This window comes from Ornithorhynchus anatinus, chromosome 21 (assembly GCF_004115215.2).
Source record: "Ornithorhynchus anatinus isolate Pmale09 chromosome 21, mOrnAna1.pri.v4, whole genome shotgun sequence".
In the NCBI taxonomy this organism is placed as follows: domain Eukaryota; kingdom Metazoa; phylum Chordata; class Mammalia; order Monotremata; family Ornithorhynchidae; genus Ornithorhynchus; species Ornithorhynchus anatinus.
Window position 1 is genome coordinate 8,697,444 of NC_041748.1, and position 22,593 is coordinate 8,720,036.

The 22,593-nt window shown below is 43.1% G+C and overlaps 1 protein-coding gene and 1 non-coding gene across 4 annotated transcripts in view; both read right to left on the reverse strand.

Annotated features, from left to right (window-relative positions):
• The window catches only part of CEP43 (centrosomal protein 43), a 67,240-nt gene that overhangs the window by 4,916 nt on the left and 39,731 nt on the right, over positions 1 to 22,593 (reverse strand). Inside the window, exons 7-13 of one of the 3 annotated variants that reach the window (XM_029049163.2) lie at positions 19,086 to 19,145; positions 14,030 to 14,250; positions 11,358 to 11,444; positions 10,749 to 10,861; positions 6,667 to 6,741; positions 4,322 to 4,361; positions 1,184 to 1,271 (exon numbers count right to left, since the gene is read on the reverse strand). In XM_029049163.2, the coding sequence (XP_028904996.2) occupies positions 1,184 to 1,271; positions 4,322 to 4,361; positions 6,667 to 6,741; positions 10,749 to 10,861; positions 11,358 to 11,444; positions 14,030 to 14,250; positions 19,086 to 19,145 (684 nt within the window). The remainder of the gene's footprint in view (positions 1 to 1,183; positions 1,272 to 4,321; positions 4,362 to 6,666; positions 6,742 to 10,748; positions 10,862 to 11,357; positions 11,445 to 14,029; positions 14,251 to 19,085; positions 19,146 to 22,593) is intronic. The other 2 variants (XM_029049165.2, XM_029049166.2) reach the window with 2 other exon arrangements.
• Positions 20,878 to 21,015, reverse strand: LOC114806245. Its single transcript, XR_003754280.1, has one exon. It is a non-coding gene; the product is annotated as a small nucleolar RNA SNORA7 (small nucleolar RNA).

Consider the following 22,593-nt stretch of genomic DNA (forward strand, 5'->3'; position numbering starts at 1 on the left):
ACAACTCACTTGGTGCCCTATCCCTTTGTTGGTCTCAAACCACTAACCCACAGCCCTGATTCACCTCCACAGTCTCCTTCCTTCAATCCTGTGCACAAGCCGCAGAGCGCTGCTGGCGGAAATCCAGATATCTGGCCAACCCGGTCCATTCTTGGCTGCTTAAATGCCACCCTCTCCTCTGCCCAGCAAAATTATTCTCCATCCTTCTTGTTATCCACGCTCACTGCCTTCACCAGTGGTTCCAGATGTTTACTCCCTTCTGAAACCTCCTGTCCCTCCGCCTCCCCCATCCCTCACCCCTAATGACCTGGCTACCTACTTTATTGAGAAAATTGAAAGTATCAGGCATGATCTCCCTAAAATCTCCCCCGCTCCTCTCTAGTTCCTCTCTCCTCCTGCCCCTTCAACTCTCCCATTCTTCCCAGCAGTATCAAGCGATCACCTGCCTCCTCTCAAAATCCACCCCTTCCACCTGCACATATGACCCCATCCATTTGCACCTTATCAAAACTCTTGCCCCCTCCCTTCTACCCTCCCTAACCACCATCTTCAACTGTTTGCTTGCCAATGACTTCTCCACTGCTTTCAAACATGCTCATGTCTTACCTACCTTAAAAAAAACCCTTCTTGACCCCAAGGCTTCCTCCAGTTATTGCCCCAGCTCCCTCCTACCATTCCTCTCCAAACTCCCTGAGTTGTCTACACCCACTGACTCCAGTTCATCTCCAACTCTCTCCTTGATCCCCTCTAATCTGGTTTCTGCCCCCTTCACTCCATAGAAACTGCCTTCTCGAGGGTTACAAATGATCTTCTTGCCAAATCCAACAGTCTCTACTCCATCCTAATCCTCCTTGACCTCTCACCTGCCTTCAACACAGTGGCCCACCCCCTTCTCCTGGAAACACTATCCAAACTTGACTTCACTAACACTGTCCTCTCCCGATTCTCTTCCTATCTCTCTGGCCATTCATTCTCAGCCTCCTTTGTGGGCTCCCCCTCTGCCTCCCAACCCCTAACTGTGGGTTTTCCTCAAGGTTCAGGTCTGGGGTCCCCTTCTATTCTCCATCTACACCCATGCCCTTGGAGAACTCATTGGCTCCCATGGCTTCACTACCACCTCTATGTCAATAAAGAATATAAATAAAAAAAATAAAAAAAGTCAATAGTGTACACAAAGTCATACTTTATCACTGTCTTCTATGTCCACAGAAATCTCTTCTTCTATTTCTTCATCAATACTTATTTCACTTTTCTCTGAGCGATGACTGGTGCTGATTTCCAGAAGGTAATATGAAAAAAAACCCAAAAAACCAAAGACAAAAGCAGTGAGATGTCCTCTTTTTGCAGGTCATTACATTTTCACATGCAGAACACTCATCATTTTTCATCACAGCAAAAACTCCCAGCCAAATACTGTGTGCTGAATTGATGATACTGCTGAAGAAGCAGTGTGGCTTAGTGGAAAGAGCCCGGGCTTGGGAGTCAGAGGTCGCGGGTTCTAATCCCGCCTCTGCCACTTGTCAGCTGTATGACTTTGGGCAAGACACTTCACTCTCTGGGCCTCAGTTACCTCATCTGTAAAATGGGGATTAAGAGTGTGAGCCCCAAGTGGGACAACTTGATAATCTTGTATCTTTCCCAGTGCTTAGAACAGTGCTCAGCACATAGTAAGCACTTAACAAATACCATCATCATCATTATTATTATTATATTTTACTGCTCTAAGATTCAGAGGCCTGGATTCAATGAGCTACATTAATCTATTAAAAAACTACCAACAAACATTTTTAAGAAAAAGCACCTTTATACAAAGATACTCAATACTAATCATGGGATTTAAGTGCTTACTAGGTTCCAGGCACTGTACTATGTGTGGGTTAGACATAAGATGATTGACTTTGAACCGGGCCCCGAGTCACGTGTGGTTCACAGAGGAAGGGATAGCAGACAATCTCCAGAAAAGGAAATGGAAGCACAGAGAGGTCAAGTGACTTGCCCAAGGTCCCAGAGCAGGTCAATGGCAAAGCTGTAGTTAGAACGCAAGGCTCGCAACTCTCAGTCCTACAGACTGTTCCTCTGGGCCGCACTGCCTCTTACCTTCAACCTCTCAGTGTAGTTTGTAAAATGGGCATCAAAACCCAGAAAGAAAATATTATGCTACATTTTCCGGAACTTTTTCACTACTGTCCTCCTCTTTGAAGAACAGTTTGAAGATTGGGGAATCTTCAGTGGCCTATGAATTTCCCTTCTCTGCATTCTGAAAAGACTCTGGAGTTTTCTTGGTAAGTGACTTAGTGTTCAGTTTTTGCATATTCCTGTGCAAGTGTGGTCTTTTTTCGCTCCAATACAGCGTCATTGACTTCTAAGTACTATTTGGATATTCTTTTGGACAATTATGTCAGTGGACTAATCATCACCTGTTCAGGAGACCTTTATTTTCTACATATATGCTATAGTTGGGGGCACCTACTCTGGGAGTTTAGGGGCTTGGAGAAGGATGAGGACTACTGCTCCCATTAAATCAGGACTGAGAGGGTAAAGCTTGCTCCCAAAGCTTTTTGGGTTAGGTGGACAATTGCAGGACACTACTCCATCCTAACCCTCAGAGTGGCACGGTGACTGACAGAAAGCTGAAGCAGATCTGCTACTTGCCTGCTGTATAACCAGGAGAGTATCTTTTAAATAGATTGTGAGCCCTACGTGGGACAGGGACCATGTCCTATCTGATAACCTTGCATTTACACTAGTGTTTAGCTTACTAAAATATCCCACTTCTTCCACTGTGTTTACTACATTTTAGCAAGGGTGAAGCTATTAATAGCACTTGTGTATATATGTACATATCTAAAATTCTACTTATTTATATTGATGCCTGTTACTTGTTTTGATGTGTATATATCTACAATTCTACTCATTTATTTTAATGCCTGTTTACTTGTTTTAAGGTGTGTCCCCCCTCTTCTAAGACTGTATACCCAGTGTGGACAGGGATTGTCTCTACTGCCAAACTGTACTTTCCAAGAGCTTAGTACAGTGCTCTGCACACAGTAAACATTCAATAAATACGACAATGAATGGGGGTCATAGAAGAATTAAGTCTAGTATTAAGGGGAGTAGAAGAAAAAAGGGAGGAGGAAAAGAGGGGAGAAGGGAGAGGAGGGTAAGAGAGCACCTGAGACTCATTACTCCTACTTTTATTGCACACTCCCACGGGCTGCACACAATAGACACTCAGTGAATAAATGCCTCCTCTCCCCATTCCTCTCCTGGTGCACTGCCATATCAAAGAAGAAAGCTCTTTCCCCTGGTGTGTTATTGCTATCTTTCCTATCCGAGCACCTGCTTCAATAAAAAAACCTCCCACCCCACACTTGCAGTGAGACTGTCTCCGCAATATTATTACCTTCTTACCCTCCTCCTCCTTCTCCCTTTAGGGTATGCTGGTATCAACCCTTAAAATTAAGTGGTTTAAAAATAACTTTACTTCCTCCTCAAAAATTGGGATGGGGCAATTATATAGTAGAGGCAATATGCAGGTACAAATGGCATTATTATTATTATTACTGTTAATCTTATTATTAAGATTGCTTGACTATAGCAAATCAGTATCTACAACTGATAGTGCACAGGCATACTCGCCATACTCCCAAGAGCCAGGCAAAAAGTCTGCTCACCATCCAGGAAAGTGGAGGAAAATTCCAGGGCTGTGAGACAGGGTCTGGGCTCTGGCCTGGCCCCAGTAGCAGCAGCAAATGGGACTTCCTGGGCACTTCCTAACCCTTGTCGTTTCCGGTGGGGATCTGTACTTCCCCCAGCCCTATGAGTGTCTGTGGCTCCTCCCCCTACCCTGGTAGCCCGGCAGATGTCTCTCACCCACCTCCAGGGGTGTCTGGCTATCTCTCTCTTGGCTTCTCTCTTCTCCTTGCCCTAGCCCCTGAAAGCCTCACCCCAAGTACACCCGCACATTCAAAATTAAAAGCTGGCACCTATGATGTCATAGTAATTATAATAAAAAATGATCACCAGATGGAAAAAGCAGAGGGGCCTAGTCGATACAGCACAAGCCTGGAAGTCAGAAGGACTTGGGTTCTGCTTGCCTGCTGTGTGACCTTGGACAGGTCACTTAATTTCTCTGCGCCTCAGGTATCTCGTTTGTAAAATGGGAATTAAGACTGTGATCCAATGTCCAAGTGAAATATCTTATATCTATCTCAGTGCCTGGTACATAGTATGCACTTAACCAGTACCGTAAAATAAAAAGTACGTACAACTCTCTTTGCTTTCAAAATACCACTATTAACTTACCTCAACATTTTCTTACCTGCTAAAATCATCAATGTACTCATCTTCTTCTCCAGTTCCTAAATATTGAAAAGGTTATTAAATACAATGCAAACCATCACTTAAAATACTGAACTCAGTTCCAACATTAAAATGCTAAGGCCAGCGGTAAGAATCATTGCTTCCTAACTGCACAACATAAAATTTTGCCACATGTGAAAAGTCATAAAAGTATTATTTGGCATGGTTCTTGTGAAATAGTATGAGTACTCTAACAATGAAAATATGTGGATAGCAACCAATACTGTAGGGTAGGCACTTAAAGTTTTAAGTGATCTACCAAGCAGAGCATCACATTTTTTCACTTCATCTCTTATCCTTCTGACTGGTTCCTAATTTTATCGACTCTCTTCTTCTCAATTTCTACCCATCTCTCTCTCAACAACTTCTCTTCCTCTTCTGTTCCTTTTCTCCTGTCACCTACCTTTCCCTTTTCTATCCCTTTTCCTGTCACCCCTCCGAACCACCTAACCTTCCTCCTTTTACCTAATTCCAACCTCCCTCTGCTAGTCTATGCCAGTCAATCATATTATTGAGCAATTACTGTATGCAGAGCGCTGTACTAAGCACTAGGGCGAATACAATATAACAGATGTATTCCCTGCCTATAACAAGCTTACAGTCTAGAGGGGGAGATGGACATTTATATATATCTGATTAATATATTATAGATCTGTACATAAGTGCTGTGGGGCTGGGAGGGGGGATGAATAAAGGGAGCAAGTCAAGGTGAGTCAGAAGGGACAGAGAGAAGAGGAAAGGAGGGTTTAGTAAGGGAATGCCTCTTGGAGGAGATGGGCCTTCACAAGGCTTTGAAAAGGGGGACAGTAATTGTCTGTCGGATTTGAGGAGGGAGGTCCTTCCAGGCCAGAGGTAGAACACGGATCAGGATTCTTATTAACCCATACCTCACACTGCGCTCCTCCAGCGTCAGCCTCCTCACTGTACTTTGGTGTCACATATGTCGTCTCTCGCCTATGTCTTAACTCTGGCCTGAAATGCCTCCCCTTTGTTGCCTATCAACCTCTGCATGAAACAAAAACTTCTCACTCTAGGCTTCAAGGCTCTCCATCACCTTGCCCCCTCCCACCTCTCCTCCCTTCTCTCTTTCTACTGCCCACCGCGCACGCTCCACTCCTCTGCTGCTCACCTCATCGTCCCCCGTTCACGCCTATCCCGCCGTCGACCCCTGGCCCATGTCCTCCCGTGGTCCTGGAATGCCCTCCCTCCTCACCTCCGCCAAACTCTCTTCCCCTCTTCAAAGCCCTACTGAGAGCTCACCTCCTCCAAGAGGCCTTCCCAGACTGAGCTTCCCCTTTTCCCTCTGCTCCCTCTCTGCCTCCCCTTCACCTCCCCTCAGCTAAGTCCCCTTTCCCCTCTTTCCCTCTGCTCCTCCTCCTCTCCTTTCCGCTCAGTACTGTGCTCATTTGTATATATTTTTATTACCCTATTTATTCTGTTAATGAGACGTACATCCCCTTGATTCTATTTATTGCTATTGTTTTGTCTGTCTGCCTCCAAGGATTAGACCATAAACCCATCAATGGGCGGGAATTGTCTCTATCTGTTGCCGAATTGTACATTCCAAGCGCTTAGTTCAGTGCTCTGCACATAGTAAGCGCTCAATAATACTACTGAATGAACACGGACGAGAGGTCAGTGGCGAGACAGATGAGTTCGATGTACAGTGAAGAGGTTAGCATTAGAGGAGCAATGTTTGAGGGTTTGGTTGTACTAGGAGAGTAGCATGGTGAGGTAGGGGCAGGCAAGGTGACTGAGTGCTTTAAAGCCAAATGGTGAGGAGTTTCTGTTTGATGCAGAAGTGAATGGGCAACCACTGGAGGTTCCTGAGGAGTGGAAAAACACGGACTGAACATTTCTGTAGAGAAATAATAATCTGGGCAGCAGAGTGAAATATGGACTGGAGTGGGGGAATACAGGAGGCTGGGAGGTCAGAAAGGAGGTTGATACAGTTATCGAAGTGATGTGATCGGATTAACATGGTAGCAGTTTGGATGGAGAGGAAAGGGTGGATTTTAGCGATGTTGTGAAGGTCTAACTGAGGACAGTAAGGGGCAGCAAAAGGTTTGGCTAGAAAGTTGAAGAGTTCTGTTTTGCACATGTTAAATTTTGAATGGCAGTGGGACACCCTAAGAGAGATGTCTTGAGGGAAGGAGGGCATAGGAGACTGCGGAGAGGAGAGAGGCCAGGGCTGGAGAGGTAGATTTGAGAATCAGCTGTATAATAGGAGAATTGACTGTGTTTTCTTCCAAGCAACGATCACTTCATTACAAGAAATAGTACTAAAACTGCTACTGTGCTTACGTAAACCAAGACGAGGGACTCCAATCTTGCCGCTGACCACTTTCAGGTCTTTCAAAACTGTATTTCTCCTTGAATCTGAGAATTGAAACACTCTTGTCCAATTAACTTAGGAACATAATGCCTTCCTGGTATTTTCTTTAAAAAATACAGAAATTAGCCTTATTTATGGCACTTTTTATCAACCAAGTCCATTTCTGAACCTGGGTCATCTCTCATACCTGAAAAAATGATTTCCCTTTTCTCTCTCAAATTCCAACATCCAAAGCCTAATTAAGAACCTTCCCTCCTTATCAAGAAAGCTTTCCTGAGATTGGAGGAGGAAGTTCTGAACTAACTCATTCTCCTTAGCATATCAATAGAGAAATGTATAGAGTGTGCAAACCCAATTTCCAATAATTTAAAATGATTTGTTTTGTCAACTCTGCTTTCAATTCACCACCCAGCAGCTGTTTGGGAATCCTGCTTTCATTCTTTTCACAAGTTCTGCTTACTGAAAGAATGATGTGATGAGCACTGTCCCTGTGCTGGTGAGCTGACTGTATTCCAGGACTTCGTCATTGGTAGTCTTTTCCCTGGCTTTTGATGTTCTGTGTGGTTCTTAGGTGTGCTGCTCAAATTGCTTAAACAATCATATTAATGCAGCGCTTAATGTGTGCAGAACACTGTACTAAGCGCTTTGGAGAGTACGATATAACAGTTATATATGTCTGTCTGCCCTTCTAGACTCTAAGCTCACTGTGGGCAGGGAACGGGTTTACCAATACTAATAGAAATAAATCACAGCTATGTATGAAAGTGCTGTGGGGCTGAGGGAGGGGTGAATAAAGGGGGCAAATACCAGGGCAAGGGTGACTCAGAAGGGAGAGGGAAAAGAGGAAATGAGGGCTTAGTTATGGAAGGTCTCTTGGAGGAGATGTGCCTTCCCTAAGGCTCTGAAGGTGGAGAGAGCAATTATCTGTCGGATTTGAAGAGGAAGGCCAGACCAGGCCAGGCTGGGCAGGACACGGGTGAGAGGTTGATGAGAAAGATAAGATCGAGGCACAAGAGCAGGTTGGCACTAAAGGACTGAAGTGTGAGGGTTGTAGTAGGAAACCAAATGTACTTTCTATGACAAATTCAGGTCTCACAGCCATATAGGTGGACACAGTGTAATAAGCAGCTTGATGCCCAGTTGTGGTCAAATATCTCTGTCCATTTTTCAAAAGCCATCCAGGCTTTCTTGATTTTCCACTTTGGATTTATGTAATCACTCATTGTTCATATTACACTGCTTAGGATGCAGCATTAAACCTAACATAAATAGTCATAGGTTATAGTTAGAGTTAGAGGTTGGTAGGTAATCTTGATTTTGAGGCCTTCTGTCTTTCCACAGTGCCAGAATGCCTCTGCGTGAACTTTGGCAGGTCTTCTTTTCATCTGTTTCAAGAGCTCAGTTTCCCAGGAGTTCCTTGACTACTTTAAATATTTTTGACGATGTGCACAGAGTCTCATCATAAACCTCAAAAACCTGTGAGGTGACATGTAGATTACGATAAGAAATGTGAGAGGCCAGTCGAAGAGTAAAACTGAAGAGCTGCAGGGATGTGCTGAGTGCTAAAAAAAACTTAACACCTTTTACTCATTCCTACAGAAGTTACAGATCCTTTTACCTACTACCACATCACCACTGAAAAATAGAGCTGAATCAGCTCTTAAAGAGAACAAAAATACCACAACGATCTTCTGAACATACTGAGCCTACTCGAAGCCTAGAAAATTGGCCCAAATGTGACAAAATGGCTTCTCTCCAATTCTCCAACTCCCGCTAGATGGTAAGCTCACTGTGGGGAGGGAATGTGTGTTTATTTTTATACTGTACTCTCCCAAGACCTTAGTACAGTGCTTTGTACAAGGTAAGGACTCAGTAAATACAACTGAACTAATGAATGAACTTTTGGGGAAATGACTACTAGAGTCAAAGTCTGAAAAATGGTAAAGCATCTGGATCTGATGGTATTCCTAAAAGAATCTATAAAAAAAGAGGGATCTTAATCTTCATACATCTTCATGAGCTCCACACATGTAACAATGAAAAAATGCCACAGGACTTCAAAAATGTCACCATAATCACCATCTTCAGGAAGAAAGGGAGAAGACAACTGAGAAGCAATGTGGCCTAGTGGAAAGCAGGGGCCAGGAAGTCGGAAGAACCTGGGTTCTAATCCTGGCTCGCCATTTAATAATAATGGTGGTATTTGTTAAGTGACTGCTATGTGCAAAGCACTGTTCTAAGCGCTGGGGGGGATACAAGGTGATCAGGTTGTTCCATGTGGGGCTCACAGTTTTTAATCCCCATTTAACAGATGAAGTAACTGAGGCACAGAGAAGAGCCCGGGCTTGGGAGTCAGAGGTCATGGGTTCAAATCCTGACTCTGCCACTTAGCTGTGTGACTGTGGGCAAGTCACTTAACTTCTCTGGGCCTCAGTTACCTCATCTGTAAAATGGGGATTAACTGTGAGCCTCACGTGGGACAACCTGATTACCCTGTATCTCCCCCAGTGCTTAAAACAGTGCTCTGCACATAGTAAGCACTTAACAAATACCAACATTATTATTATTAAGTGACTTGCCCAAAGTCAGACAGCTGACAAGCGGAGGAGCCGGGATTAGAACCCACGACCTCTGACTCCCAAGCCTGGGCTCTTTCCACTGAACAACGCTGCACTTGTCTGCTGTGTGACCTTGGGCAAGTCACTTGGCTGTTCTGTGCTTCAGTTCCCTCATCTGTAAAATGCGGATTAATACTGTGAGTCCCATGTGGGACATGGACTGGATCCAACCTGATTAGCTTGTATCTATCCCAGGGCTTAGAACAGTGTCTGGCACCTAGTTAATGCTTAACAAATAAATAAATACCCTCCTCCCCTCCAAAAAAACAAAACAAAATATACACAAACAAAGAAAATGTCAGGCTATTGCCATGGCACACCAGTAAAGAGTCTAGCCATAAGTTTTCTTAACAGCTACAGGAGAATATAGTTGACCATTCATAACTTGAATCATAACATCTTTTTAGATCAAAGCAGAGCAGAGCAGACACAAATGAACTTTGCAATATAACATGTGCCTGAAAAGTGGAGGGAGTAAACACAAAGACATTTACACTGATTTGTTGACTTTCCTGAAACTTTTGACATCTTCAAAAGGCACGAGCTCTGGCAATTACTAAGCAAATCTGACTGCCCTACGAAGTTCACCATGATCCTTTGGCTTCTCCATGATGGTACGAGTGGTTGAATCAGAGCTGAAAACCTCCTCAGAAATTTCCCCATCATCACCCCAGGAGAGCAGAGTCTGTGCTAAGTCCAGTTCTGTTCACCTCAACTGCTATTTGAAGAGGAGATGAGAGACCTGAAACTGGTTTCAAATGGTTGCAGGAAATCACCTGCAGTAACCTTGGCCACCTCCCTTCCTTAATCTCCCTGGGGGAGCACTCCTAACCTGCCCTGTGCCAGCAGAAAGGACGGAAGCAGTTTCAGAACTACTCCACATAATGATCGGCAACTTTAGGCCGCAGAACTTTTATTCTTGAAATAGAAACCGGGTAATACACAGCTGGACTGGCCTGGGTTAACAGTGATGGGGTGGTAATTAGAACATTAGCTAAGGCAGATTTGTGGCGGTTACTGTGTCTATGATTGCTGGGTTCTGAGCTGCAAGAAATTCTGCTCCTCTAGCCCCAGGACCCTCTCGATCTTATTGTTTGCATCACTATCATCCTCTCTTTCCCGTTGTTCTTGTGTTTTTACTGGTAGCATTTTTCCGTATGTGTCAGTCCCCTCTCCCCACCTTATTCCTAGATGGCGACCCCTTTGCGGGCCAGGAGCCGTGTCTACTTCTCTAATCTGTGTAATTTCCCCCAAAGATTTGTATGGTGCTTTGCACAAAATATGAGCATAATAGTATTTGTTAACTGCTTACTCTATGCCGAGCCCCACACTAAGCACTGGGGTCGATTCAAGAAAAAACTGTTACTACTATGATTTCAGATGATTTTGCCAATTAGGTTGGGATACTGGATTCCATCACCTTGGATACTTACTTTCAGATTCCTTTAGGAAAGATGCTCCAGTCAGAGAGTTCAATCCACTTTTTAAGGGAGGAGCATTAGAAAGAGACGTTAGGCTTCCGACATGTTTGTTGGATTCACTTTTCCTATGGAGAAATTCAAGAACGGGGCTTATCGGTATGTTTCCCTTTCTTTGTTCATTAATGATGCAAGTCTCTGAAATTCATTTTAAATAAAACATTTTAAATAAATGTGCAGGAATAAAGTTGATTCATTCTACAATCTAGGGGCTTAAAATCGACCTTATGGAAGGGGGTAAGCAAGTAACAACTACAGATTAATCTAGAAGCAGTATGGCTCTGTGGAAAGAGCCCGGGCTTGGGAGTCAGAGGTCGTGGGTTTTAATCCCGGCTCCGCCACAGGTCAGCTGTGTGACTTTGGGCAAGTCATTTAACTTCTCTGTGCCTCAGTTACCTCATCAGTAAAATAGGGATTAAGCCTGTGAGACCCAAGTGGGACAACTTGATAATCTTGTATCTTTCCCAGCGCTTAGAACAGTGCTTGGCACATAGTAAGCGCTTAACAAATACCATTATTATGATTGTTAGAGCAGAGTATTTAATAAAACAATCAACTCCTCACCTTTTAGGAAACTTCTGCTTGTCATCTGGCACATTACATGTTTCTTCTACACCTGCATCTTCAGCATCATTGTTTTTATCAGAAGCCCTTTTCCACCCACGAATAAGAAAGGCAGCCAAGGGAAAAGATGAATGGATAAGTACTTGCATCGATTCTTCTGACCGACAGACTCTAGATAAATATTTTATAAAGCCATCATATAGGGAAAAATACCTACTAATGAATGGGCCATGGGAAAAAAAGAGCAGAATGAATTTCACATCACTTTGGCCCTTGTTATTTTGGTGGCGTTTATCATTACCATCATCAGAAGTATTTAACAGAATGTATTTATGTTTAGCCAACAAAGCACACTGAATAGTAACTGTCCCTTCCTTCAAGGAGTTCATAACCAATACAAACGATCACGCGAAACTTTGGTTGAAATAAAAAGAAAAGACCGGTTTTAACTATGGAGAAGGCTCACGTGGCTGATGCGATGCCCCACTGGATAGAGACGTTAAAAACATTTCTCCAAAATGAAAGATTCTAACTGAAATGCTGTTATTACAGGATTCCCTGGAGACTGTAAGCTCGACGTGGGCAGGGACGGTGTCTGTTATATCGCATAGTGTACTCTCCCAGGCACTTAGAACAGTGCTCTGCACACAGTAAGCGCTTAATAAATATGACTGATTGATTCCCTTGACAACTAGTATCTACTCTTAATATTCTATATACCATTACTGTGTCAATGATTCATTTGCATTACACAGCAATCTTAGTATAACTATTTGGCCCCACAAAGTCTGACCTCACTCTTCCAAGGCGGCAGGGGAGAGGGAAAGGGTGGGAGACCAGCCAGAAGCTGGTCCTTCTGATGGGGCTATGCCATCAGTGGTGAAAATTTCTGAAGGAAGAGCCACCTAGAGTGTCGTAGAGAATGGAGAATGGGCCTAATGGGAAACCTGAAAATAGCTGGCTAAGAGTGGGCAGTAAAGGCCACAGCAGTTACCAAAGTAGTTGTGCAGGCTACCGACAGCCTGCTGGACTGGGACACCATGGCATGGCTTTGGCATCATGCTGTGGTCACTTTTTTTTTTAATGGCATTTGTTAAGGAGAACTCATTATGTGCCAGGCACTGTTCTAAGTGCTGAGGTAGATACCGATAATCAGGTTGGACACAGTCCTTGTCCCACAGAGTCTTAACCCCCATTTACGGATAAGGTTAACCAAGGCACAGAGAAGTGGTCACCCAGCAAACAAGTGGCAGAGCTACGATAGGAACCCACGTCCTCTGACTCCCAGCTCTGTTCTCTTTCTATGGGGCCGCACTTTGGCTATAGAAGGGGCTTGATATATAAAATTCTTTCCAGCACTTCCCACCATGCTGCACCCACTAGCTGCCCACTTGCTTGGTGCACCCACTGCCCCCCTGGAAACATGCCTGGGGAGGGTGGGAAGGTACAAGCAGTGCTAGCCAAAAACACTAACACCATTATCAGTCTTGAAATCTTTGTCACTCCTTAGGCTTTCTCTTGGCCAAAGTAGCCCTGGGGCCCCCTGAAGCGGGGCCAGGATGTCTATGAATGGCAGCAAGATGTTATAGCCCTCCAGTTTTACCTTTCCAGGAACAGGTTGAAAATCTGGTGCCCTGCCAGGCGAACCCTAATTCCTCCACCAAAAGGCCACCATTCCCATTCCCACTGATTTATCTGGAGTCTCGGATGGCTGCCCTCCATGCCAAGGTTGGCTGCAGAAAGCTAAGAAGAATCTTATTTCTCTTCCCCTTACTCAGCTTCCTAGGTGAATGCCTCCCTCCAGCACCCAGGAGCTTCCTGAGCCCTTCCCAAAGCAGAGTTAGAACTCAATTGGGCTTGTAACAGACAAACTGGAGAAATTTTCTTTACAAGTTTATGTGGTATCAATCATATGAGAATTCCCATTCCATTCAAAATTGTCCAAAAAGAAAAAAAAGATGTCTTAGGAATCGCTGGCCTGTCTAACTGATATACCATATTGATTTCAAAGGGAATCACCATCAGTGGTATTTACTGAGTGCTTGCTATGTGAGGAGAGTACAATACAACGGAGTTGGCAGACATAGGGAGGGGATGCCTAACTAAATACTAAGTTTGGGATGGGCCAGGAGGAAAGGACAGCCAATGGAATGGCAACCCCTTCAAAGTCTACTGAAGGCACATCTCCTCCATAAAGAGGCCTTTCCAGACTAAGCCCCACTTCTCCTCATCTCCCACTCCTTTCTGCGTCGCCCTGACTTGCTCTCTTTGCCCTCCCTCTACCAAGTCGTAGCCAGCCCCACTGCACTTATGTATATATCTTGATTTTTACTTATTTATATTGATGTCTGTCTCCCCCACTCTAGATTGTGAGCTCATTGTGGGCAGGGATCGTCACTGTTTATTGTTGTATTGCACTTTCCCAAGCGCTTAGTACAGTGCTCTACACACAGTAAGTGCTTAATAAATACAATTGAATGAATGAATGAATTTCTAGGGCACTGAAATCTATGCCTCTGGCTGACGCAGTAAGTAACCAATAAATACCACTGATTGGTTGATTGATCACTGCTTCTCTAGGCTTAGTCAGGGGAAGAGAGTCAGAGGCTAGAGGAAACAGCTTACCGTCCCAAATTTAGTCCATGCACCATATATTGCTTTCACTCACTCACCAACCATAAGTTTTCTCCAGTTTTGGAATGGGATCATCAAAGAAAGAATCTCCTTCTACATCATCTTCATCTGGACATATATCACTTTTATCTTTGGCATCTAAAGGTAGGTTTTTTAATGAAGAACCAAGCTTTGTTTCATTTGCTAATATATGCAGACTGCTCTTGCTCTTTGTTTCTGATGATGACACGCTCTTATCACTTTGACTGGTTTCAGAGGCCTTTCAAAAGAGAATGAGAAAGCACATTCAAGGAAGATTTTAATCTTGAATGAACTCGATCAGAATATCGAGAGAGAATAAAACAAATAATAAAAAGGCATCTTTGTAAAGTCAATTATGCAACCCAGACTTGAATCACTGAACTTAAAGACTTCCAAAAGCCACAAAACCCTGTGAGTACAATGGGCACAATTCAGTGACAGCTAACATTCTCTTTAATTTTACAAAGGATTGAAATCTCAAAATTAGAAGTGCACATTTGGCGGTGCCATCATGAATATTTCAACATGTACAAAAGTGCTATTAAACCTCTGTGAGATCCAAATTAGCAGAGCCCAGATTGGTGAGTCCCAACAATGTACCCAACTACATCCACTTTCCTTGAGAGTTGCTAAACAATACCAAATAGGTATCCATCTAACCTATTCATAAAGGTGTTCAGGGAAGGAGTTCCATCATAAAATTGTAAATCCTTGAGAAGCAGCATGGCCTAGTGGAAAGACCACGGGCCCTGGAGTCAGAGGACCTGGGTTCTAATCCCAGCTCTGCCAATTTGCTTGCTGGGTGACCTTGGACAAGTCACTTAACTTCTTGGTGCCTCTCTTCTTCTCAACTGAAAAATGGGGATTCAATATCTGTTCTCCTTTCTACTTAAACCGTGAGGTCCATACAGGACAGGGATTGTGTTTGACCTAATTAAACTTATCCCAGTGCTAAGAAGAGTACTTGTTTGATACATAGTAAGTGCTTAAACAAATACCATAAAAAAGGGATCATTTCAATTACTTTAAAATCTAAAGCAGTAATTTAAGAGTACCAAATAACAGTAATTCAAACATGAACTATCATTAAAACAGAAACATACCAGCTTTGATCTAGAACCTAAATGGCACTCATTCAGAACTCTCCCGTTACTTATCCTGTCTTCTCTTCAACTATTCCCCAGTTCATATGCTTCATTACCTTCAAGCCAATCCCACCCTTGTCCATCTCTGTGCCTCGTTCTTTTCTCTCTCACCATCTACCTCCTGGTCACGCCCTCTCTTCTCCTTGGAACTCCCTAACCCATCCCATCCAGGGTACAGCTGTTCTCTCCTCCATCGAGGCTCTTCTAAAATCAAATTTCTTTCTGGAGGCCTTTCCCACCTTATTTTTCTCCTCTACTGCCACTTCAGCACTTCAGTATCACCTAAGCATTTGGGTACTCAATCCCCAAACAAAGAACTTAAGTACACAAATCTTTTTACTTTGGTTGTTTCCCCTTACCTGTAATTTTTTTAGAATCTCTCTCCCCAGCTAAACTGTAAGGTCCTTGAGATCAGGAATAATGTTTACTATCACTGCTGTACTCTCCCAAGCATTCAATATAGTACCCTGAACAGAGTAAGTGCTCACTAAATACTACTGACTGATTAAACATTTCAGTACAGTAGTCTAATGATGAGAAACAGTTTGTGATGAAGTCAACCTCTAACTCACGGTACAATTTTTCAGAATCAGCATGGCCTAGTGTATGGAGTAGTCTGGGGGTCAGAAGGACCTGGGTTCTAGTCTCAGCTCTACCACTTGTCTGTTGTGTGACCTGGGGCAAGTCACTTAATTTCTCTGTGCATCAGTTACCCCATCTGTAAAATGGGGATTAAGACTGTGAGTCCCATGTGGGACAGGGACAGTGTCCAACCTAACTAGATTGTACGTAGCCCAGCTCTTAGAACAGTGCTTGAAACATATTCATTCATTCAATAGTATTTATTGAGCGCTTACTATGTGCACAGCACTGTACTAAGCGCTTGGAATGAACAAGTCGGCAACAGATAGAGACAGTCCCTGCCGTTTGACGGGCTTACAGTCTAATCGGGGGAGATGGACAGACAAGAACAACGGCAATAAATAGAGTCAAGGGGAAGAACATCTCGTAAAAACAATGGCAACTAAATAGAATCAAGGCGATGTACATTTCATTAACAAAATAAATAGGGTAATGAAAATACATACAGTTGAGCGGACGAGTACAGTGCTGAGGGGATGGGAAGGGAGAGGGGGATGAGCAGAGGGAAAGGGGGGAAAAGAGGGTTTAGCTGCGGAGAGGTGAAGGGGGGGTGGTAGAGGGAGTAGAGGGAGAAGAGGAGCTCAGTCTGGGAAGGCCTCTTGGAGGAATATAGTAAGCACTTAACAAATACCATCATTATTGAAAATTTTTTCTCATTTCACTCCAAACTGTATTTGACTAAAATACTACCATCAAAATTGAGAAAACCTCCCATTACCTCCAATATCACTCAAAACAAACTCAGTACACTTAGAATTTCTGCTACAGTACAGGAAGAGTCTAAAATGCAGCAAACTCTCAGATATGTACAGAAATAATGGGATGGGAAATTTGAGATTATGACTCATCAGGGGATGTCTGGATTTTTTTTTTTAAATGATACCTTGTTAAATGCCATGCACTATACTAAGCACTGGGGCAGACACAAGTTAATTAGGTCAGACACAGTCCTCGTCCCACAAGGGACATAGGTGTGCTATGGGGAGGAAGGAAGGAAGGAAGGATCTTTGGACTCTAGCCCATTCTGAAACAGAACAAGAATGGGCTGAAAACAATCCAAAGGGACAAATGCCTGCTATCTATTTCTAACCAGCAGTGCAGTCAAGGACAGCCACATAGGTCAGAAATTGGGCTGGCGCCTGACTTTTCCATATAGCTTTAAATTCACTGGAAGGTAGATTCTTTTTAGCCAGCTCCTTCATGGGGGTCTAGGCTGTCAAGTAAAAAAACAAACCAACAAAACAAAAACCCATAGGTAGGGGACTCATCACAAAAAAGATTTCAGATATTTGAAAAATCAGGTATTTGATATCTGGGGCTGTCAGAAAGCACATGAATGTTAGTTAACTTGCAAGAGGAAGTGAGCAGCTGAAGTCGGGGGAGTAGTCAGTGGGGTCATTAATGCAGAAGTCGAAGGATTAGTGGGAGAAGGAAAGAAGAACAAAATAGCAAGAAGAGCAGCTGTTAGGAAGAAATGAAGAGGTGGAACCAGTAGGATGGTAGATCACAGCAATTAACAGCTGTAGAGCATGTTACAGATGGATAAAATATGACTCCAAGGAAGAGGAGAAAGCTGGAGGGGGCAAGACAGAGAAAACTATATTGCGGGTGAAGAGCAGGGAAACTTCACCGTATCTCCCTGTGAGCTGGGGAGAGTGGAAGAAATTGAGGCTCCCTTGAGAAGAGGGAGCATGGGAAAGTGTAATCAAGCGAGAGCCAAGTCTCTGTGATGATGAAGAGGAATGAGTAAGTCAGGAATAGGCTGCCTTGGCTCTCTCCCACTTAGACTGTGAAGCCCCATTAATCAATCAATAGTATTTAACGAGCGCTCATGATGTGCAGAACACTGTAGGAAGAGCTTGGGAAAGTACAACACAAATAGATTTGGTAGACACAATCCCTCTCCACAAGGAACTTACACTCTAGAGGGGGTGACATAGTGAAATGAATTACAGATAAAGGAAACGGCAGAGTCTAAGGATATGTACATAAATGCTGTGGAGCTGAGTGTGGGGTGACTATCAAGTGCTTAAGGGGTACAGAGGAAATGCAGGCTTTGTCAAGGAGGATCTGTTGGAGGAGATGTGATTTTTAGGAGGACTCTGAAGATGGGGAGAGTGGTGGTCTGTTGAATATGAAGGAGGAGGGAGTTCCAGGCCAAAGGCCTGAAGTGGGATAGATGAGATTGAGGTGTGGAGTAGTTTGGTGTTAGAGAAGTAAAGTGTGCAGGTTGGGTTGCAATAGGAGACCAGTGAGCTAAGGTGATAATAATAATGAACAGTTATGGTATTTGTAAAGTGTTTGCTATGTGTCACTCACTGTTCTAAGCGCTAGGATAAATACCAGTTAATCATGTCAGATACTGCCTTGTCCCACATGGGGTTCATGGTCTAAGTCGGGGGTAGCTGATAGTGTCTTACAGCTGATGGTCAGGGGATGTATCTGACCTGATTATCTTGTATCTATTCCTGTGCTTAACAATATTATTATTATTACTACCCAGAAACTTCCTTAAAATCAACTAGCTTGCTTTTATTTTAAACCAAATTCTTTAAAAAACATTTTCATTGAAAATATTTAGGCAGTTTTGTGACTTAAGTAGCTTTGATAAAATCTCTTCTTCCCCCATCTTCCACTTCCAAAAAACAAAAAAAGGGCAAGAGAACAACTAATCTGTAGTGAACTCCCTTTCTTTGGCCCAAAGAGGGAAAAAAAGCAACCAAGGGTGGATACCAGGCTTAAACAATAACACTGTGTGCCTTTTCTCTTCCAAAATGTATCTTAAATACGTGAATGATAAAGTTACTACCACATGAAATAACCTTCCAAAAAGTTTGAGGAATAACCTATCAAATATTTACAGCTGAGTGTAAATAGAAAAGAAAATCGGAAAATTGAAAGTTGTGTGATCTTCTTTTAACCTATATCATGTACAACTGCAACAGGAGTAAAAACAGAACTATAAATGCAATTTGAACTTATTAATTTTGTTGCTTTCTATATTAATAACAGTTAAAATATTTTGGTATAATAAGTAAATGCCAAGTACAACATTTTAGAAGAAAGCTGCAACTCTGGGTTCATGTTTATAATAATAATAATAATATTAGTACTTGTTAAGCACGTGCTATAGGCCAAGCACTGTTCTAGACACTGGGATAGATGCACCTTAATCAGGTATAGTTAGTTGACTGTCAACTGAGCATTACTTATTTTAGGACAGGCTGCTTTTTACCTTAAAGAAATCTAAACCCACTTTTATTTTCTATGCTCACATGCATTTTACCTTTTCACCAGACTTCTCCCCACTTTTCTTCTGTTTACCATGTCCTTTAAACCTTGGTATCTGAGCATGAGAATAAAATTACACAGTTTACCACTTATTATAATTTTGCTTTACTTTAAATAGAATAATGGATACACTATTCATAAATCACTCTAATCAAGACTTCAAATTTTTCAAAAAAACAAACAAAAAACCTTGTTTCCCATGTTCAATGAATTACTGGCGGTGTTTACATTCTGCCCATTTGGTGGCATAAACTATATTCTGGTAAAAAAAAAAAACAACAACTCTGGAATATTTCTGGCAAAACCATACTTACCCAGTAGCTACCAAACCACCACATATGGATAGGATTGTTCTTAATAATCATATTAACAAACTTAAGCCCATTCAAGTTTTGTCCTAGGCTAGTCTTTTGGGTTGTGTATATCCTTCCAGTGACTAAATAGTTTCATTCAACATGATTAAATATTTTCCCAGACTCCAATTCAGAAAGGAGCAAACTGACCCTAAGGAAGTGGAGGTGGGGGAAGGTAGGAGAAGAATACACAGCTAAGATGATATTAAAAAAGAGGCTCTTACTGTCTATATATATAGCATCATATATCGATTTAATATTTAAGAAGCTGTAGTCACGATCCCATAATGAATCTGTTTTCTTATATGTTAAAAGAGAAATGTAATTTGCCTATACCTATCAGCAAATAGAAAATACGGTTGGTTCCAGTAGATCAATTGGTGGTATTCACGTTGAGCACTAACCATATTCACAGCATAATACAATAGAGTGGTTGGAAGAGTACAATATAGTGTTGGTACACACATTCCCTGCCCTCAAGGAGCTTATAGCCTAGAGGGTACTTATGGGCTAACTCAATTGAAAGGACTCTCTCTGCAGTTGAAATTCAACTAAATGACTCCTTCCATCAAGCTCAAGATCCTGTTGACTAATGTGATGACCTCGTGAGGTTGCTCTGTTGAGCCGTTAGCTTTGGAATGGCTTGACAGTACATACTGACGTCATTTGCAGCACATATGTAGAGGAGAGTTTAAATTGGACCGAGAAACTATTCCTGTGGCTTAAAATGGAAGAAAATAATGAATCTTCACAGCTTTCCCTAAATTAAAAAGGTATTTTCTTGTTACGTATTCATAAAATGGTATTTTATACTAAATAGCGAACTCCCAGACCAAACCACAACAAACAACAGGAAAATCACCCATATCCACAGGCCCTTGGGGAGACCCCTACCACCCCCAGGAAGAACTTTGCCATCCTCACCATCCATCCAGACCCTCGCCAATGATCATGCTCCCTAGGGCGTGCAGCTTTCCACTGAGACTCTTCACCACCGCCACCAGAAATGACTCTCCAAGTCTTTAGAGGATTGGGGAATCTCATTCCTTCAGAACAAGGGACTAAAAGCTGCAGTCCTTGAGGACTCAGGATTTTCACTATGCTCTTCCCTCAGCCCATCTCTGTTCTCCCCTCTTACCCACCTCAAATCTCCCATAAATCTATGAATCAATCACTGATATTTATTGAGTGCTTACTGTGGGCAGAGCACTTTACTAAGTGCTTGTGTTGTCTGTATTATGCTGTTGTTTCGGACCCACAGTGACTTAATGGACACATCTCGCCCAGAAAGCAACTGTTCTGGTAGTGTATCCATAGAGTTTTCTTGGTAAAAATGCAGAAATGGTTTACCATTGCCTTCTTCCTCGCAGTAAACTTGAGTCTCCGCCCTCGACTCTCTTCTATGCCACTGCTGCCCAGCACAGGTGAGTTCTGACTTGTAGCAGATTGCCTTCCATTTCCTAGCCACTGCCCAAGCTAGGAATGGAATAGGTATGCCTCTGCTCGACTCTCCCTCCCTTAGCTGAGACTGGTAGAGTACTGGAAACTCTCCAGGTACGATCCTGAGGGGGAAACTAAGTACTTAGGAGAGTAAAAAACAACAGAGTTGGTAGAGAGATTCCCTGCCCACAAGCAACTTAGAGTCTAGAGGGGGAGACAGATATTAATATAAATAAATGTTGTAGATATGTACATAAGAGTTGTGGGGATCAGAGTGTGGTGAATATGAAGTGCTCAAAGGGTAAGGATCCAAATGCATAGGTGATGGTGGAGAGAGGGAATTTGGGAAAAGAGGGTTTTATGACGGAAGGCCTCGTGAAAGAGATGTGATCTTAATAAGGCTCTGAAGGTGGGGAGAGTGGTGGTCTAACATATATGGAGGAGGAGAGAGTTCTAGGCCAGAGGAAAGATGTGGGAAAGGGGTTGGCAGTAAGATATACAAGATCGAGGCACAGTGAGCAAATTGGCACAAGAAGAGTGAGGCAGAGGTGAGCTGAGTGCTTTTAAGTCACTGGAAGGAGTTTCTCTTTGATGTGGAAGTAGATAGGCAACCACTGGAGGTTTTTCAGGAGTGGGGAGATGTGGACTGAATTTCTTTTTAATTGATCCAGACAGCAGAGTGGGGAAAGACAGGAAGCAGGGAGGTCAACGAGGAGGAAGATGCAGTAATCCAGGTGGAATAGGATAGGTGTTTGAATCAGCAGAGTTAGCAGTCTGGATGGAGAAGAAAGGATTTTAGTGACCTTGTGATGGCGGAACCAAAAGGATTTGGCGACAGATCAAGTAGGGGAGTTGAATGAGAGATATAAGTCGAGGATATTGCCAAGGTTATGGCCTTATGAGATAGGGAGCATAGTGGTACTGTCTACACTGATGGAAAAGACAGGGGGAGGGACAGGTTAGGGTGACAAAATGAGGAGTTCTGTTTTGGACATGTTTAGATTAAGGTCTTGGTGAGATTTCCAGGTAGAGATAACCTGAAGGCAAAAGGAAATGTGAGACTGTGGAGAAGGAAAGAAGTCAGGGCCAGAGAGGTAAAATTTGAGCATCATCCGTGTAAAGATGGTACTTTAAGCAACGGAAATGACTGTGCTTTCCAAGGGAGTGAGTGTAGATGGAAAATAGAAAGGGACCCAGCACTGAGCTTGGAGGGACCCCACTGTCGGGTGGGAGGCAGAGGTCTGAGAAAGAAACCGAAACGGAGTGGTCAGAGAGACAGGAGGAGAACCAGGAGAGAACAGTGTCACGGAAACCATGGTTGGATAAGGTTTAAAGGAGAAAGGGGTGGTCCACAGTGACGAAGGAACCCGAGATGTCGAGGAGGATTAGGATGGAGTAAAGGCCGTCAGAGTTGGCAAGAAGGTGGCCAGTGGTATAAACTCACTGTGGGCAGGGAACGTTGTTTACCAACTCCCTTGTACTATACTCTCCCAAGTACCTTGTCCAGTGCTCTGCAAACAGTAAGAGCTCAAAAAATACTGATGATGATGATGGTGGTAACCTTAGAGAGGGAAGTTTCCATTGAATGAAGGGGACGGAAACCAGATTGGAGGGAGTCAAAGGGGAGAACTGGAGGAGAGGAAGTGGAGACAGCGGATATAGACAACTCAAGGAATTTGGAGAGGAATGGTAGATGGGGTGATAACTGGA